This window comes from Conger conger, chromosome 3 (assembly GCF_963514075.1).
Source record: "Conger conger chromosome 3, fConCon1.1, whole genome shotgun sequence".
In the NCBI taxonomy this organism is placed as follows: domain Eukaryota; kingdom Metazoa; phylum Chordata; class Actinopteri; order Anguilliformes; family Congridae; genus Conger; species Conger conger.
This window is the reverse complement of record NC_083762.1, coordinates 31,882,018-31,901,805: the sequence shown is the minus strand read 5'-3', so window position 1 is coordinate 31,901,805 and position 19,788 is coordinate 31,882,018. Positions and strand designations below refer to the sequence as shown.

The 19,788-nt window shown below is 38.6% G+C and overlaps 1 protein-coding gene across 1 annotated transcript in view; it reads right to left on the bottom strand.

Annotated features, from left to right (window-relative positions):
• LOC133124153 (neuroligin-4, X-linked-like) overlaps positions 1 to 19,571 on the bottom strand; it is a 72,705-nt gene extending 53,134 nt beyond the window's left edge. The window contains exons 1-2 of the mRNA XM_061235102.1: positions 19,097 to 19,571; positions 4,675 to 4,827 (exon numbers count right to left, since the gene is read on the bottom strand). Of these exons, the coding sequence (XP_061091086.1) occupies positions 4,675 to 4,827; positions 19,097 to 19,571 (628 nt within the window). The remainder of the gene's footprint in view (positions 1 to 4,674; positions 4,828 to 19,096) is intronic.
• Positions 19,572 to 19,788: the final 217 nt, after the last annotated feature.

Here is a 19,788-nt window from a genome sequence, read left to right as displayed (position 1 = left end):
ATGCTACATATTATGGAGCAAAGATATTCTGTGTATTCTGTATCCCTTGACCAAACTGCCTAACGTAGCTCACGCATCAATCAGGGATGGTGACTCAGCTGCCACAGCTGACTTTATGAACTTTCCTCAGGAAATCTGGAAATCAATGCCCTTTGCCAACTTCCTTTCAGCACTGTCTATCCTTCTGGAGCTGAGAGCTCCAGGCCCAGCACTGATTTAAAGCCAGGAAAGCTGAGGGGCACTGTACCAGCTCACGGCTCAGGCCAGGCTGAGCATGCCATTAAGATTATATCACTGCATTATTTATTCCGTTAGCAAAGACGTCCTTCTGCAGGACACATTAGATTTTAAGTATCAATTTGCTTAATGTCACCATATATTTTCTGGTTCCTTGCTCAAGGGTGCAACTGTAGCGATGCAAGCAGGATTCAAACTAACCACCAACATCGTCACAGCAAGTGTTCCTTAATCGCCACGCCAACCTACTGTATGGACTAGTTGTTATTCCATTTCTTTTTCTAATATAGACCAGAAGTTGTTTTGAAATTGCCCTGAGCATAAAGGTAATCATCGATATTTAAATTTACATTCGGTGAATGCAGCTAATATTACTTTAAATTTCATTACACATCATTTCACATACTATTTTTCACAAATATACACATTAAGTGACTTTATTGCCAGTATGAGACACTTTTGGAAGTAATTTCTGATTTTCCACATTTATCAAAAGGAGCGCTATCAGAAGAGGGTCATTCTTATCCTAATAATTCACAGGTTGTGACAAAATAACCAGCCTAGTTTTTGTCCCAGTTCTTGGTTTGGGGTTCATGAAAACATGTAATGAAAGCATTCTTGTCATGTTGAATAAAATGAGCATTGGGTCAGATTCCTGTTTTAAATGTTTTCATGTATATTAGTTTACTATCTTCAGAGAAAAATGGCAAGGAACAAAGCTGCAGTCCTAAAACCAAAGCCCACACAGTAATTCTTGAAAAATCCATGTTCGCAATAGGACCATTTGTTTCACAAGTTGTAACTGGTAATTGGTATCAATGCATTTGGAACATACATAGCTTGGAACATAATTTAGCTTCCAAGCAAGCTGTCCACTCTAAAGCAGTCCCAGATTCCCTAGTATTGCAGCCATCATTATTTGCCTGAATACTGTTTCACACTTATCTTTTGAGGAGAAAAATAACCATTCGTATTTAAACAAAAACTAAATCCATTTTAATATTCGGAAAGATTCAGGTTCAGTCACTTAACTTAATTATGAAGTTGATAACAGCAAAAAGTTACTATATTTGTCATGTGCAGCTAAAAAAACTTTGCTGTCAGTAATTATGTAGAAAGGCAGCAAGCACTAGAAACAGAGGACCATTTAGAAAGCATATTTTATTGGATTTGAAGCCTATTGGTAAGCATCTCATGTGCTGTTAGAGCTAAAGCCGCAGATGAGCACCATGTGCTGCTGACGTATAACAGAAATTAATGAAGCTCAAGGCAACAGCCTTTGTCAGTGTAGCAGCAGCTTGTGTGTCATCTTAGCACTGATCCAAAAATAATAAATGCAATTTTGAATGTTGAAAAAAATGTTCAGTGTTTATTTTTGCTGAGGCATAAGATTAAATGTCATAATCCTTCTTGTGTGCTTGCACTTACATTCCTTTAATGTTCTGTGGTGAAGAATACATTTGGTAGGAAATCTGAATGGACATACTCATTAAATACATTGAAATATAAACTCACTGAGCACTTTATTAGATAGACCTTTACACCAAGTTGTTAATGCAAATATATAATCAGCCAAAAGCATGCAGACATGGTTATGGTTTTTCAGACCAAATGTCAGAATGGGGAAGAAATGTGATCAAATGTGACTTGGAATGATTGTTGTTGCCAAACAGGGTGGTTTGAATATCTCAGAAACTGCTGATCTCCTGGCATGCAGAATAGTCTCTAGAGTTTTTGCGGAGAATGGTGCGAAAAACAAAAAAACATCCAGCGAGCAGCAGTACTGCAGGCAAAAACGCACTGTTAATGAGGTCAGTGGAGAAGGGCCAGACTGGTTGAAGCAAACAGGAAGGTCACAGTAATGCAAATAGCCGCACATTACAACAGTGGTATGCAGAAGAGCATCCTGAACACACAACACGTCAAACCTCTAAGTGGATAGGCTACAGTCTAATAAATACCTAATAAAGCTCACTGAGTGTACTGTATATTCATTAAAGTATTACTTAGACAGGTACTTATTACTTATTTTTTTACATTTCTTGTTCTTCTGCTGCTGTACGCATCCACTTTAAGGTTCAATGTAATACTGTATATGTTCAGAGATGCTCTTCTGCATACCACTGTTGTAACATGTAGGAACAGAACTCACTGTGTTTCGCCACTCACTGGTCACTGGACAGTGGATGTCTTCCTGCTTTTTTTGCACCATTCTCTGTAAACTCTATACTGTTGTGCATGAAGATACCAGGAGATCAGCAGTTTCTCAGATACTCCAACCACCTCATCTACCACCAACAATCAACCCATCACTAAGATAATTTATTCTGCATTCTGATGTTTGATCTGAAAAACGACTGTACGTCTTATCTGCATCCATTCATAGATTGAGTTGCTGCCACATAATTGGAAGATTAGATATTTGCATTAATGAGCTGGTGTACAGATCTTTGAACACATTCCTCTTTGGCAGCTCCAACACACAATAAATGGCCAGCAGGAGAACATTTACCTTGTCTGAATGCAACCTTTATGTTTAGTGCTGATAAATTAATTTAATTAGCTTTTAGGTGCATGACTATAACAAAACAAAAGACTCATAAAAGGTTCACAGGGAGCCAGTATTACTAAGATGAGAGGCAGAAATTAAATCATAAATATTTTAGATCAACATGGTCACACAAAAAGTGACAAGCTTACTGAACTACCATGTTGTCACAGTTAGCACAACATGCTGCATGCAAATAATACTGACTCAAACATGATAATAATATTTTATTCCTGCTTTTTGTACAAATTTCACATATCTCAGTAAAATTAACAGATTTCTAATTGTAGATTTCAACCATTAAAACCAGTCAGTAAATCTTATGTAGGTTTTTTCTGCCTTCACTACATGTAATCTCGCTATGAGAGTTCGATTACATGTAACTGTACAGCGAAAACATCCCATTATCATGAGGGATAGACTCAGCTTTAATCCATAAAATAAGTTCAAAAGCTCAAAATATTTTGTACAATTCACCCAAAAAATGGATTTATAGTTAATTAAATAGTTGTGTACCTCTCATATTGATTCAGACAATTGATTCAGTAATTTCATATGCACAAGCATTTTTGGAATCTTCACAGAAAATAATGAGATTGTGTGAATTAGATTAATCAAGTACTCTAATTCAAAAAAGCCTGTGCTATTTTAGTGGAACTGAGTGTGAAATTAGAAACAAAAAATCAAGTTAATTCAACCTGTAGCTTTAAGGTGGCCTATGCACAGTCAATGCAAAGTGGACTCATACCTTTGACCAGTGCAGTAATAACTGGATCACAGCAGATGTGTGAATTTGGAGGCCAGGATGTGAACATTTCAGTTCTCGTTTCTAAATAAGTGAAATGTAAATTATGCATCAGCTAAGCCCATCCTATGCCATCCTCTTAAATGTATTGCTCTGTCCGCAGAAACTGTCGGTTCTCAGGAGGACCATCGCCTGTTTATTGTTCTTTCCATGGCTTTGGACCCGGTGCTATGTTCACACGTTCTATTAGCTGTCTTATTGCTCCCAAAGCATACATGCTCTGAGCAACTGCATTCTGCTCTTGATTTTGGTCTCAATAGAGAGGTTTTATGTCTATTTGAAATATCATACAAAACTAACTCCTGTACTCTCTCCTTTGCTAATTCCCAGTTTCATCAGATATGGTATCAATATCATGTCATAATTTCTACATTTTATATGCCACATTTTACGCAGAGACAGTGGGATTGAGCCCCTACCATTTTGGATAGAAATGATTGTTCTTTCCCATTATGATAAGGTAAAAGGCAAATGAGCTTGCATTCATCTGAGTCATATTTTACTCCACATTCAGAGTCTAGCTTAACCTCAGAATTGTATCCTCCGGTCTGGTCAGGTTAGGGGTTAGGATAATCAATTTGTTAATATTGCATATCCTTTCATATTCTTGATCCTGTAATAAAGGTACATGATGTAGGCCAATAATACTATTATAGATTGGATGTTATACAATCTATAGAGCAAGTGCAGATCCATATTTGCCACACAAAGGAAATTAACAGTGTGTTCATTCAAGTATTATTCACACACAATAGCAATCCTGTTGGCTATTGAGCCCATGTCCCAGTATATGTGTGAGCATATTCCTGCTCTCCCAGAGCCCCTTTGGGATTGGGACTGTCTGATGCAGAATTCTTTGGTTTAAACTAGCTAATTATTCAATAGCCCCTTGATCACTCCAACCAATGTTAATAATTCAACTATTTGCTGATTCTGTAATTAGTTGTTTTGGTAAATGCAATCTGTGTTTTGTTTGTTCTTTCTGCATTTGTTTCCCAAGCTATTTACTGCATTTTTCCCCCCAAGCTATTTACTTAGGTGTCGTGTCCACTTGCCATTTTTAGAGAAAAGAGAGTCAACTCACCCAGAATTCCTAATCTGTAGTTGATGGTCACCACGATGACGTTCCCGTAGCTGGCCAGGATGCTGCCATCAATCATATTCCCTGTGCCTTCCATGTACGATCCACCATGAATGTACACCATGACTGGCTTCAAGCCATTCTCATCATGGATGTCTGGAAAGAAACACACAATATAAATACAACAACACCCTGAAAGTCAACACAAACATTTAAACATTTTAGATCACACTAATATATTTACCACTTACCCCTTTTATCAGTGACACATTTTTCTCATATTTTGTTCCACACAAAGGGTTGTTATAGTTTGAACCAGAGAAATTGGCTGGTAGACCAAGCCTTGAATTCATTAAGTCAATTTTGATTGAATTCAAGCCCAAGTCAGTTAATGTCAAATATGATTTATGCTTGTTGATACCAGAATTTCACAAACAACATTTTCTAAACAACAATTTTTCAAACAACAAAACTCAATTCAGCAGCATATTGTAACAGCATACATTTTCATGGCAAGAAACAAAAGTGCATTCATTTTTTTTTTTTTTGTCTGGACCTTGTATACAGGTTGCTAAGATTGAAACCAACGTAGCTTATGATGATCAGCAGTAATTATCAAAACCTTTCAAAGCTAGAGTGGTAGAGAGGCATATGCATACACTGACAACCACTAATACATCTCTATAAGCACGTGGCGAAAGCACAATTTACAATGCAATAAAATTGAACAGAGACTGCTTTCCAAACACTTAGTATGGTGGGCCACTCTTGCTCTGAATAGTTTTGCTGATTACTTCATGTGTACAAGGTGATCATAAATTAAGACGGGCAAATTAGCATGAAAGAGCAATAAAGATGTGCAACTTGCATTTTCGCTAAATCAATATTCTGCTAAACTGTACTCAACAAAAGCCAATCTGTGAACTAATATACACAGAAGTACACAGAATAAGTCAAAACATCATTGCTTGAGGCAGATATCTAAATTAGAAATCATGAAAAAATGATTATACTATTATATGATATTAATATAATGCAGGGTAAGTATATACGATATGACTCAACGTGTTCTAATCCAGAATTATTGTACTGTTGTACCTGCTACTTTGATTGCTTCATTAATACAGCATGGTAAATGATTACAATGTCATCTACCATCGAACATCATCTTGGTAATCAGCTGCATTTGTGATGCAGTAGTGTTTACTATAGGAAATGCTCTGACGGTGTGTTTTTCGACAGCGTAAGACTGCTTCTGTAGCTGCTGTACTGCAGCAGGTTAGTGGCGTAGCTCGCTCGGGGCCCTGTGAAATTGTGATTCAGCGGACGCCCCCACTGCACTCTGATTATTGGTTTCTCTTGCATCTGCTAGTGGCTGTTTCGAGGAAGCCGGCCCTCGGTGCATTTTAGTCACATGACGGTAATCCCTGCAGCAAACGGACAGCCCTTACGGCAGGGCGTTCGCTCCCATCAAGACCAGCCGTTAACTTTTCCTGAGAAAACCGCTGAGAGAGGTTATCAATCTCTGCCACTGTTAGCGAGCGCGCGTCTGGACGTAAATACATATATTTCACAGCTGTCCCTCGGTGCCCCGAGTCATTACGGGGGTTTGTGCGACTCTGAGAAAGGCAGCCTTTCTTCTCTTGAATCAGACTCCCCGTGGCACAAAGGCACCTCAGAATGCACCACTCTCGGTTCCGCAGAACACCTCGTTAGCTTAGCCTTCTCTGAAAGATTGCGGTTACACAAACTCGTGGTTCAATCACATTTACACATTAGCGCCAATTGCTCTCTCCATGCTAAGATTCCCGTTTTAATTTAACAGCTGAATTACGTTGAAAGTTCAGAGAATGCGTCAGAAACACTGTGCAAGTGTGGAACTGCTGGATCCCCTAACAGAACAGAGCTTTGCTGAAATGAGCTGCATGTCATACATGTAATAGTATGACTGCACTGAGTTCAGGCAATTTATTGTCAAATGAAACATCAAAGTAACATGAAATAGCATTGATAACTTAATCTGGCTTTCCCTGCAGAAATTGAACTGTGTAGGAAAAATGTATACATTTTCCCAGCTTGTTTTGGTCCTGTAGTACATAGGCTAAATACACTAGGTTTTCTTTTGGTCAATATATTGGCAGTAGCAGACATTAATCATTGGCACACTGAACTCAGCAGCATACATGCTAGCACTGTGTAGGGGGACCAGCAGCTCGATTTGTTTCAGGGTTAGATATTAGTTTCAGAGATGCAGATGAAAGTTAATGTACATGCAGTACACGATGCCCCATACGCCAAACTCATTTCGCGTTCTGTTCACAGGAACGCTCTGCTGCAGTGTGGATGAAGTTGCTGCAACATTATTCTGGAACAAACCATGCTGCCGGGATAACAGGTTAATGGAGAGTCACACACACACATACAGAAAATGTCTGCTCTGGAGTGTTAACAAAAGATTATTTTGGGAAAAGTAGTGTGGCGGTGATGCAGGAAATATTGCTTTCTATTGCTTATGTATAAATTGTGGGACATTTGATAATTATTCAGCCCTGTGGACAATCAGGCAATCATTGTGTGCACAGTGCTCGGATTCCATAAAATAAGCATTTATCATAGTGAGACTCATCTAACGCACTATGGATTTTCTATGCTGCTACGCCCGTGTACTACTATATGTGCTACTGTTTGTATGTTAATGGTTTCAAATCCTGAAAACATGGGCTTCATCCAGGAATTTTAAAACACCATAGTACTGAGTGTGAAATGATTGCACATGATCATAGTATATACCAAGGATAAATAATTGTAGTGATATAATATGAGCTTTTAAAAAAATAAAATAAAAAGTGATGTATTTGTTCCTCAGTGATCGGTTAAATGACATTTCCACATCATAAGAACATACTGCAATGTTATAGAGCAACAACTTAAGAAGAATGGTTGTATACAGATGAGTGCAGTTCAACATGTGGAAAGACAAAAAATGGTCGCTTCAGTTTTGCTTTCGAAAGTCCCATATCATAGCATTGCTATATTATAACACATCCAGAGGGAATGTTTCAGTATTTCCCTATAGGTTGACTACAAGGGTCATCCAAGCAATGGTAGAAAGACTGCTAAAAATGGCAACTTCAGTTTTGTTTCACCAAGTCCCAATATCATAAAACATGTATTTTACCATTTCAGTTTCAAGTTCAGAGATCGCAAAATTACATACAGTAATAAAAAAAGCACTCGTACATTGCCTTTTTTTTGACAGAAATGCATGATCAGACAAGTCAATACCAGATACTCTTATTGGACAAAAAAGGCAATCAGTTTTTTTACTGTAATTCAGAAGTAGAAAATGCCTGGATAAAGCCCAGCAATGCTAATGTAAACTAAACATGTACCTCTGATTTCCATCCGAGCAAGCAGACTGTTACAATGGCACTTCTCAAATGGCACGTTATCTATTTTCAGTGACAACAGCATTCTCACCGGGACAACAGTAAAACTTAATGCATTTTAAGACAATTTGCATAGCGGTTTCACTGAATGTGGGCTGATATCACAGCATTTTTTAACACAACAGATTGTTTATGTGCCTTAGTTATTACGTGATCAGTTATAAAATAAGTGCAACAAATATTTTGGAAGTCGCTGTAAAACAACCTACAGTGGAAAAAAACAAGTATAGCTTCACACAGTAGTTATTGTCTTTCATGGGACTTTGCGCTTTTAAATACATATCTAAATGTTAACTTGGACATCGACAGTACATTTTCAATGTACAACTGACCGAGTCTTAGAGTCAGTGCTTAGTTTAATGAAATAATTTGACAATCCTGGCACAGGTAATCAATAAAAGAGCCCTCATTTAAGAGGCAAGCTAATCATATAAGTCAAAAGTATAACATATGTGTACGTTCCAAATGTTGAACAGATCAAAATATTTAGACGTGGGAGGAAGGGTTAGTGTTCATGCTTCACCAAGCAATGTAAAAATAATTAAGGCACCATTAATTCAAAATGTTCCCATCAGCAAGTGGAGATGAACAGATCACATGCAGTTTCAGTGTATATTTTCCCTTTACAGTGAAGGAAAGAGACAAATAAATTGTATATGATATACATATTTTAGTTTTCAAGCCTTAAAAAACCTGCCTGGAGAAGTTTATTTTTTAATCTATAAGCTAATCTCCAGGAGAAAGTAATTTGGAAAAATAATGAGCCCAAGAGGTGCATGCAACTGTGCACTTCAAGGGGAGGAAAGGGGAAATCAATTCACAAAAAAAGTCAAGGTTTCTCATGCACGCGGTTCAAGCTTTTTGTTTTCTTAAAAAAACAAAAACAAAAAAAATACCTTCATCTTCGTCATCATCATTACTGGTTATATCTGCGCCTTGATTCTTTGAATTGGCCCCTATGGTCAACAGGAGAAAGGTAGAGGGAGGTACAGATTTCAAAAACAGCAGCTTGTCAAAAATGTTTTTTTTTTAAAACATGAAAAATCGTTGGGTTTCATAAAAAAAGTCATCACATATATAGAATACATATTTTGTACATATGGGGGGGAGTATATCTGAGGTACACAAAACATTACACTATGTGTGGTAAATATGTTCAGAAAATATAATCTTGCTGAAGAATCAGGATTCAAACAACATTGTTTTGCAGTACAATTGTTTTTCCAGGATAAACAATAAAAGTGCTGCTTTCATGCCCGAAGGGCAACGTGACACTGCAAGTGTGCTCATTACTAATCCAGTACAAGATTGTCATTACATTAGACTATTTTACAGGGCCCTTATCTGCCATGTTATTCTTAGGGACTTTTACCATCTTGTCCAGCATTATTGACTCTTAAACTTAAACAGCTGTAGGATTGCAGGGTATATTTTCACCTTAATACCATCAGCCCACGGATAACTAGCATACCCAGGTAGGGTGCATTCACTGTGCAATTAGTTGCTTTAATTGAGGTGACACCAGAAACCGGCAGCCCCTGTGGCTCTTCAAATGCCAGAAGAAAATGCTCTCATCAGTAATTTTACACAGTATTTGCAAGTGATCAAGTGTCCAACTTTTCTCCTTTGAAAAACATAACAATATTCATTTAATTAATTGCATTTATAAATCACAGATCCTATTAAAATTTGAGAGAAAGATCTGGCCACACATTTAAGCCTGAGATGTGTCATTGAGTTTATATGAAATCACTGATGGTGCAACCAAGCAATCTGCCAAACGTCATTGGAGTTATGACTGGAAGAGAGCGCTGTGCTCAGATCAAACCAGAGGCCAGGGGTAAACCAATGATATAGCGACTGCGGCGAGTGATTAGCCAGCATCGGCAACTGATGAGCCGACAGTAGCCAATAAGAGACTGTGCAAGCACCTGGCTACTGGCACTACAAGGCTGGCAACCCACCTGCCTAGACTAGCAAACCACTCGCCTAGACTAACGACCCACCTAGCCTAGGATAGAGAGTAGCCAGCCTAGGAGGCTAGATTGCTAGCCTAGGTTAGAAAGTAGCCAGCCTAGGAGGCTAGGTTGCTAGCCTAGGATAGAGAGTAGCCAGCCTAGGAGGCTAGATTGCTAGCCTAGGATGGAGAGTAGCCAGCCTAGGAGGCTAGATTACTAGCCTAGGATAGAGAGTAGCCAGCCTAGGAGGCTAGATTGCTAGCCTAGGATAGAGAGTAGCCAGCCTAGGAGGCTAGATTGCTAGCCTGCTAGCCTAGGATAGGGAGTATCCAGCCTAGGAGGCTAGGCTAGGTGGGTCGTTAGTCTAGGCGAGTGGTTTGCTAGTCTAGGAGGTGGGTAGCTAGTCTAGGCAGGTAGGCTAATCAGTCACTGTATCATTGGCTTACCACGATACTTGAGTAGCTACCCTCAATCTCTCATACGTCTTTTTGGCACGAATCAAGCACCATAATTTATCAAGGCTGCCACTGCCCACTGTATATACTGTATACTGTATATAGTATTATTAATTAAAATGTGTTTCAGTCCAACACATTGTGTGTGTCTGTGTGTGTGTCCGAGCTGCTTCTACATGCAATCTTGAATATGAAAGCTTCATATCTGAAATATCCCATGTTCCTCTCTGCAGGACTAGTGGAACCAGGCCCTGCAATAGCAGCAACAATATAAGCTATATATATATAGCCAAAATAAGCTAAAACCCGAATCCCAGATCAGAATAATTTGTATGCATCATAATTGCCACATAATTTTATAAAATTAAGGTTCAAATGTAATTTTCCAAACTTAAATGGAAGTCCCAGTTACCTGAATACACTGTCCTACTGTCCTAACACATTCAGTTAAAATGGGACAGTGATTTAAAAAAAACTACCTTTTTGATTTAAAACAACAAGATACACACACATCACTGCCAAAAAATGCAAGCACAATGTATACAAAATCTAAAACAGTCCTGCAAGTTTTTACCAGCCTAGTATTAGTATAGCACTCTTATTATTCTAAGTGACAGATAGTTCTTCAGTTGGCTTGCCATGTGCTTCTTTAGACCAGACCATACATTTTTTTTAACCCCACCCATAAACCGTGAACTCAGACAAATTAAAAGTATTGTTGCTGATAAAGAACCATTGTCACAACAATTTAAGAGGAGATATACTGGTTGTTTATATCTAAAGACCAATTACCTATAATCTTATTTTTTCCCAATTTATGTTTTACTTCTTGGAATCGAAAATCGTGAAAATTATCATCTGATGATCACTACACTCCTGGTTACATTGCCCCAGATATTACTAAACAGGCCAAATAAACACGATGTGATTGGGATATATTGATTAGTAAGGATAGGTAGTCGCAGGGGCCTGAAATAACTGTGAAGCTTAATGTAGCCTACATTGTTATTTGTACAGGCATACACATTTTAACAATAGCCTATTGAAAAATGCTAGGAAAAACTGTAGGTAGGTGCTGTAGGTGCAGTAACTTAAGGCTGTAACTCACATCTACATTGGGTGATGGAATTTCCACAGTGCATCACAGCTGACAGCTGTGAAACCATTCTCGATTTGGTGCTACAAAGTAACACTTTTGCAACTGCAAAATCTTAGCGCATCCTACCAACATGCAGAGTGATAACATCAGATTGAGGACTGGAGAATCCCATGGGATGTAAACAGTCTGTCAATGTCTGACAGCAGTGTGGCGGGGGGTGTGCTCGCTGGGAAAAACCGCTGTGTCCTGCACACAATGTGAGACCTAACATGTCCACCAACAGTCTGGCGTGCCTTTGTTTGTCTCCTGTCTCACAGGATGGATTCAGTGGAAGTGCTATTGGCAGAAAATGACTTTTATGTATGTGCTTTTGTGGACTGTGATTGTCAATACAAATCTTTTTGGGAAGGTTTTGTATCACAGGTAATCAGATGTATTGTGCAGTGCTGCATGGTTCTTCATGATCTAGATACAATAATTGTGTAAGATTACGAATCAAATAGATGTAAAACTTCCAATGGAAATGTTGAACAGGAAAAAAAAATAATACTTCCAGAACCTGAATGTTGGGGAGCAGTAGGCCTAACAATTTCATTGGTCAAACCTACAGCCTACTCTCATTGGTTTAGGACTTTTGGTAGTGTTTTTAGTGAACATCAGAGAGAAAGCAGGGTAGTTTGAGCCAGAACTCAAACATGTTCTCAAGAGCGTGGGCTGAATTTCAATGTGTGCACATACACTCCAAGTGTACACTCCAAAAGAGAACAGCAAATTTGTGCAAGTTTTGGGGGTGGTATTTCATGTATATTCTTTGACTTGGTGACCCGAAGACACAACCGATCTCTGCAATTCTTAAACTGTAATCCTTGGGTTACTCATGGCCTCCCTCACTATCTTCCTTATCATCTGTGGGGATAGTGTGCACTTGTGTCCTCTTCCTGGCAAGTTTGCAACCATTCCATATGTGTCATGCCTTTTTTTATTATTGCCCTACTATTGCCCAGTGCAAAGTGGTATGTTTTACCATTTATGTATTTTTGCTGTACATCATTCTGGATACTCTGGATAAGAGCGTCTGCCAAATGCCATTAATGCAATTAATGTAATGTATGTTTTCGTGCCCATTACCTGACTTGTGATGGTCAATTACCATTTGTGTCTCCTGAATTGGCAGTTCTTTGGATTTTCCCATGCTTATGGTAGAAGGTATTTTGCATGCTTGTTTCTTAATTTTTGTACTCTAGTGAAACAGGAAGTGATGGCACACTATAATTCCTTTAGACTGATATAAACTAAATTAAAGTCAAATTGTACTGCCAATTTTATTGTATGTGCAATAATTGCCAATATTTTGGCCCCTTTGGTTTTCAGACAAAATGAGATCACTAAATAAAAAACATTGAAACATGAGTATTGAAATATGAGCATATAGTATATTTCCCATGTTTGAACATAACATATAGATATTCATGTTGTTTATTATATGCACCCTTTCTCTTTTTGCATTTTTATTAAGGGTGCCAAAATAAACAACATGGATAATTCATTAGCTGTGCGATGATACCCCGTTTACCGCGTCGATTCACAATTTTGAAAAGGCTCTATATGACCGAACCGAAACTAAAATGTTGGCTAAATTTGTTTGTTGAAAAATACCAGACTATTACCATCAGCTGTAAATTGGAGGTAACACGCTTTGATTAATTGTGTCTGTTTTCGATCATTCCTTTTTGTTAGATGTAAGAAAAGTAATGGATTATGTTTACCGTTCAAAATAGAAGACTGCTGGCTGTGTTATTTTCTTCTTGCTGTGAACATCCCCCTAGGCCACACATTTTTCTGATTAATTTATAATAAGGGAAATTGCCATTTCTGCAGTAAGCTGAACAATTCAGAGAGTGTCAACCTCTGGGGACCTATTACACCCCATTTCCCTGTGAAGAAATAAGTAAAATATAAACAAACAGTGTGTTTCTGGCTATACTCATAATAATAATATTAATAATAATAATAATAATAATAATAATAATAATAATAAAGCAAATATGCAGAGCTGAATAACTGCCTGTTCTTTGCATGTGTGAGGAAGAAATAATGGTGTATGTGTGCATACATTGTGTACCTTCACAATCGTATTATAGTTATCTGTACATAAATTCCAACATCTGAAGCTCACTTTGTTACCACGTTTTATTCTTTATATGTGGTTGGTGCTGCTATGACAAACAGGCAGTGGTAGTTAATGAATTGCTTGTGGTTATAGGGGGTGGGGGAAATATGAGGAAGAGATAAGACTGTTATTCATGTTACATATGTGTCCTACATAAACATGGAGCCAGGTACATCTCCATTGAAATAAGAACATCAGGCACCACGAGCCACTTCAATTCAGCACTCACTCCACTGCCCACGTTCACAGATAAAATATGGTTTCCATGGAACCATATTTTTCACAGTTCATAGAAATGAACAAATAAAGATATGTCCCATTAACTGACTGTAGAAAATCATGCCTTGCCTGAATGGAAAACACCATGAATGCTCAGCAGCTTATAGTTTTTAATTTTACATGACACACATGCTGTAAACCTTTCATAATGCAGGATTTGTGCTTGAGCAATTGTTCAGGTTTGAACATTAGTGCTCCATCTGGAGTTTAATCCCAAGGCTCACAAACAAGAGATCTACTCTTGGCACTGCACTGCATATTGACCTAGCTACATCATGGATGATAATGTATCTTTTTGTAATAGCAGTGGTTTTATGACGAGTGCATCATTACCAGTTTGCGTTAGTAACTCTAATGGTAATCTGTGCAAACTACTGTATATCACCAAAGACCTTCATTTTAATTCCATTCCAACTACATGTTACTATAGTTGGGACTACGATGAATCCACTGTTTTTAATGAGGCCTAAAAATTGTTGGCAGGTTGGTTAGTGATCAGCTTTACAAAAACCTATAAATTATTTTGAAGAAAACAACAATTGTCCAATATCCAGGGACATACTAAAGTCAAACACAGACACATTATTACCAATATGACCATTTTCAGATGAAAGTAAGTCAAGCTTCTATTGAAAACCAGGGGGATTTCAACACAAATTTCACTTCCCTGTAAGTATCATTTTCTTTAGTCAACATTAAGTTATACCAATGCCTTGAACACCTGGGGGGTATTTCACAAAGCAGAATTACTGATTTAGCTGAGTTCCAGATTTGGGAGGGTTCCAGGTTTTAGTGCAGTTTCGGAACAGTTCCAATGCAGTTATCCAGCTAACTCAGTTATCCTGCTTCGTGAAATACCCTCCGGGTGTTTACCCCCTTTGTGAAATACCCCCCAAAGCGTTGGTAAAAATTAAAATTCAAAAGAATACTTATTGGGAAGGAACATTTGTCCAGAAATGCTTGTGTCACGTAGCCAGTGGTGAAAGTAAGTTGAAATGATTGCCGGTACTATGGTTAGTGAACTCTAAGTGGGTCTGGGGGGCATGCTCCCCTGTGGGAAAAAAGTGAACAGATTTAACAACTGAATGCATCAATCCGGCGCACTTTGAGGTGAAAACAGATTATTCAATTAGAGCAGTATTTCTGTCATAATCAATTAATCAAATCATGTTGTCATAGCTCTGGGTCTTGACATATCAAGTCTCAATGGACTGTTGTGCTGTAATTGCTAGAGCTGGCATTATAGGCTAGTAATGATTGTTTTCTAACAGCCTGCAGGTGGAATACCTGGAGCTAGTAAATGTAAACATTTCCTGGAAATGGTAATCTTGTTAAGTTTGCGATGTTACAAATGATTTCCATAAAAAAAACTAAGTTTGACATTGACAGGGAGCCAGCAGAGGCAAGCATAGGTTCGGAAAGCAACTAGCTAACCGAACGAAAATGATGCAAGTAGCAAGAAAAACAAGTTTCAATCAAAATGGCTAAGTCTATATGTGATTCGTTTTCAATGGCAAAGAAATTTGCTACTTGATATGCGATGTACATGCCACTGTCGGTGTTTCAAAACATCCATGCTAGTCGCACATGCTTTAACCTCCGAAGACCCGCACTCTTTTTTGGTATGCATTTTTAATTTCTCTTTGCTATTTGGGCTTATTGGGACCTGATAAGTATAAAAACTAAGCATCATCTTTTGACATGATGTAGTTTTTGAGAAAAATGATGTCCACATATGTGGACTCTCTGTCTTGAGAATTAAGTATTATGGTTGTACAGCCCAAAATGTGGAGTCCACGCATGTGTACGCCAGGTCTTAGGAGGTTAACGCAGATTTTAAAAAAGGATATGTGCAGCAGAGCTCTCATGGTTCTCTAAAGCATTATCAACAGCACAATTCCCTGGCAGCTGACAGCTGATAGGTGTCCTGAAATCAGGCTACTTCTTTGCAAATAATTAGTAGGTAAATACACATTTTCTACTCTTATACATAAAGTGAAATGGCATAAATAAAATAAAAAAAAATAAAAAAGTATTTTACTCCACCTTCTGTCTCCACTCATCCCTGATTCCATCACCCAAACCTTTGAAATCCCCCCCAAAAAAACAAAAATCTATCTTTAGCTCTGGATCTCCAAGAACATCGTCGGGCAGCCCTGTTCCACACCAACCAGGAGTAAACAGCATGGTATAAAATGGATAAAATTGCTGTTGTTTCAAACAGTTTTTTTTTACTCTTCCAAGCAGCAAATACATATTTCTTATTTTTTTTATCTTGTTTTAACTGATAAAAAAAATCACAAATAACAAAACCATTTAGTGGAATGCCAGATGTTTTGTGCAGTCTAAGGCATGTGTAGAATTCTTTGTAGGCTCAGAGAAAAATCGTTGCTTGTCCACCATGTTTCACAAACAATGACCATGCACCACGATGTCAATTGTCAAATGTTACTCAGAGTTTTTCCTGCATAGAGAAATCTTTGCCATGTACCAATGCAAAATGTGCAAACACAAAATGGAAAAAAAGAAAACAATTAAAATGCAGCCTACTGATAATTGGAGAAAAGGAAACACAGCTCCAGACTTAACTAAATGGTTGTATTTGTATTGGTGGTGCGTGTACATTGTTTTAAGGTCACTGGTGCACTACAGTTTTTTTTTAAATTATTTGCTCTTTCATCTTTCCTTCCCCCCGCGAATGACCAGACCTGGGGGATTCCCCCGCACTTTTTGCTACCTTAATTTGCTACAGTTCATCAATTTTCAACTGAATAATGCAAATGCCTTCACTTCCATGTGTGGTGCAGACTGCTGATTTGGAGGAGATGTCTAACCAGGTATCAGGCAGCAGGTGATAAATTCCAGGAGAGGTGGGATGCCTGTGTCTATCAATTCATATGAAACAAAATGAATTCCCTAACAGATTAATGATGTGAAGCCAGCGGAGCTAGTTTGGGCAGACAAGGGTTTGTAGCCACTCCCTGTTTCAGCAGGCCTTACACAGGGAGTGATAAGAGGCAGAGTTTGCATTTACCGTAAATCTTGATAAATATTGCTTAATTCATCGTGAGTTGTCTGACTGAGATGAATTAATGAATTAATCAATCAGTGCTGAGCAACAATCCTTGTTTGATAGTCTATTACCTTATATCATATGAATTAACTTGCAATGTCTCTAACTGTGTTATGTGGAAATATTTAAAATGAATTAAATTGCAATGTATCTGTGTGAGGTGGAAATATTTAATAGCCATATTATAGGTTCCATCTGTAATCTAGAGAATCCACACAAATTCAAAGAAATTACGATACATAGGGCAGAAATAATTGTAAATTAATAATAATAAATAGTCAAAATAAAAATGATGACAAAGGCATTGCAATAGGTACCGATGGAGTCGTGATGATGGCAGTTAGACAGGTTATCATGCCTCCAGTGGTGGGGACAAAAAGGTTGAGAACCACTCAACCACTACACAATGTGTTAAAATAATAGCTTAAATATGCGATACCATGTGAAAATATTGTGCCACAAAATTTTGTGATTGCGTCACAAGCTGAAAAATTGAGTCAAAAAATATGATCAGAAGTGGAATCGAATCGATCAGCAGAAATTTGGCATGAGTGAAACCACAAGAAAGCTGACATTCTCCTCTTCACATCCATATATAAATGCATAAAATAATGCAGACATGGTGAATATGTTCAGTTGTTGTTCAGACCAAACATCAGAAGGGAAGAAATATCTTAACCATGGAATTATTATTGGTGCCAGATGGGGAGGTTTGAGTATCTCAGAAACCGCTGTTCTCTCAGGACTTTTACACACAGCAGTCTCTAGGGTTTATAGAGAATGGTGCAAAAAAAAAAAAACATCCAGTGAGCAGCAGTTCTGGAGCACAAACACCTTGTTAATCACAGAGGTCAGAGGAGAATGGCCAGACTGGTTCAAGCTGACAGGAAGGTGACTGTAACTCAAATAACCACGTTACAACAGTGGTATACTGAAGAGCATCTCTGAACACACAAGATGTTGATACCTTGAAGCAGATGGGATACAGCAGCAAAAAGTTAAAAAAAATAAGTGTAATAAACACCTGATAATGTAGTATATATATATATATATATATATATATATATATATATATATATATATATATATATATATATATAGTATAACAATAAAAACTTTAGACTATCATCCAGCAATAGTCATCCAGCTGTCATCCCACTGATTTGAAATGTCATCCAGCTAAAAAAATGTTTCACTGAATGACGTCATTTTTAATATTTTCTGCTAAAAACATTATTGTGGACTGGGTGGGGTGGGTACCGAAATTAACCCTGGCCCAATGACAGAGAGCACCAAAGACTCTTTTCATGCCAGGAAAAACTCTACTTACTGAAGAAACTATGCATTCTATTTCACAATGTTCACACACATGTTTTTGATCTAGGATTTCATGAGATTTTCTTCCTTGTGCTGCATAGTTTATGCTGGGGTTGTATTCAAATTCTGCTGGTTTACTGCATCTCACTAAATCAACAGTATTCATCTGTGGCCTAAGATTGCTCAATCAATCATACAGGGATTCTGCAGTACAGAAAATCAATAAGCAATCCAGCATTTCAAATATCTGCAGATCATGCCGTCTTCATCACATGCCAGGGTAAACTATGTTAATTGCGCAGGATCTATTTTGTTGCACTTTTTCAGCTGATTTTCTCCTATGCTACTGAGGTCTTGGAAGATCTGCACATGCCCTACTCATGCTGGACAAATTCACTGAATAATGCAGGGGGTAAAGACACAGTTACGTACTCAATACAACTACTAAAACATTCAAAACCCGTTAACTGTCAAGATATCAGCATAGCCATTTCTCAAACTTTCTTGCAGATTGAACAGAATGCATTTTCTTAGCTGCGTCCAATCAGCAGTGAACCTACAAGCACAGGAAAAGAGACACAGGGAATTTGGAGAAAGAGGCTTGCATTTTAATCTTGTGACCTACCGTCCTCTGTAGGAACGTAGATGTTTAAGTACAGGCAGTCTTCCTTTTGGTCCTGTACATAAGTTACCACCGTATCCAAATTGGCGGTAAACCAGACAGGCAACATGTCGTTGAGCAAAAACCTGTCCTCGAGGTATTGCGGGCACACCGACGCAAACTGGGTGGCATTTCGAATTCCGGGCCAAGAAATGGGGGGCTCAGGGGGCTGGAACCTCCTTTCGCCGGTGGGCGGGGAGGCGTACGGAATCCCCAGGTACTGCTCCACGGGTCCAAGGATCTCATTGGGCAACGGCATTTTTAATCCCCTCAGCTTCCCGTAGTTTGTCGTGACGATGGAGTATTGTGCTTGTTGAGCGTTGATGATGGCGAGTCTGGCGACCAGGAAGGCCGTCACGAAGAGCAGCTTCATGTTCAACCTCACGCAGCTGGGGCCACAGGCGACCAGCAGCCATTGGATTCCCCCGGGCCTCGACATGGTTCACCGTGGAATGAGCGGCACGCGGTGGGGTTCTTCCACAGCCCAGGTGACTTGTTTCAGGCTGTGTGGTTGGTCTGACAGACACAATGTCCACCAATCAGACAGGACCTCTCAGCACTCTCCATCCCAGGTCAGGGATCTCGTCTTGATGGTACCCGCTCCCCCGGTAGGATGGGGGACAGCCAAGCTCTCAGATATGTAGGATGGTGCGATT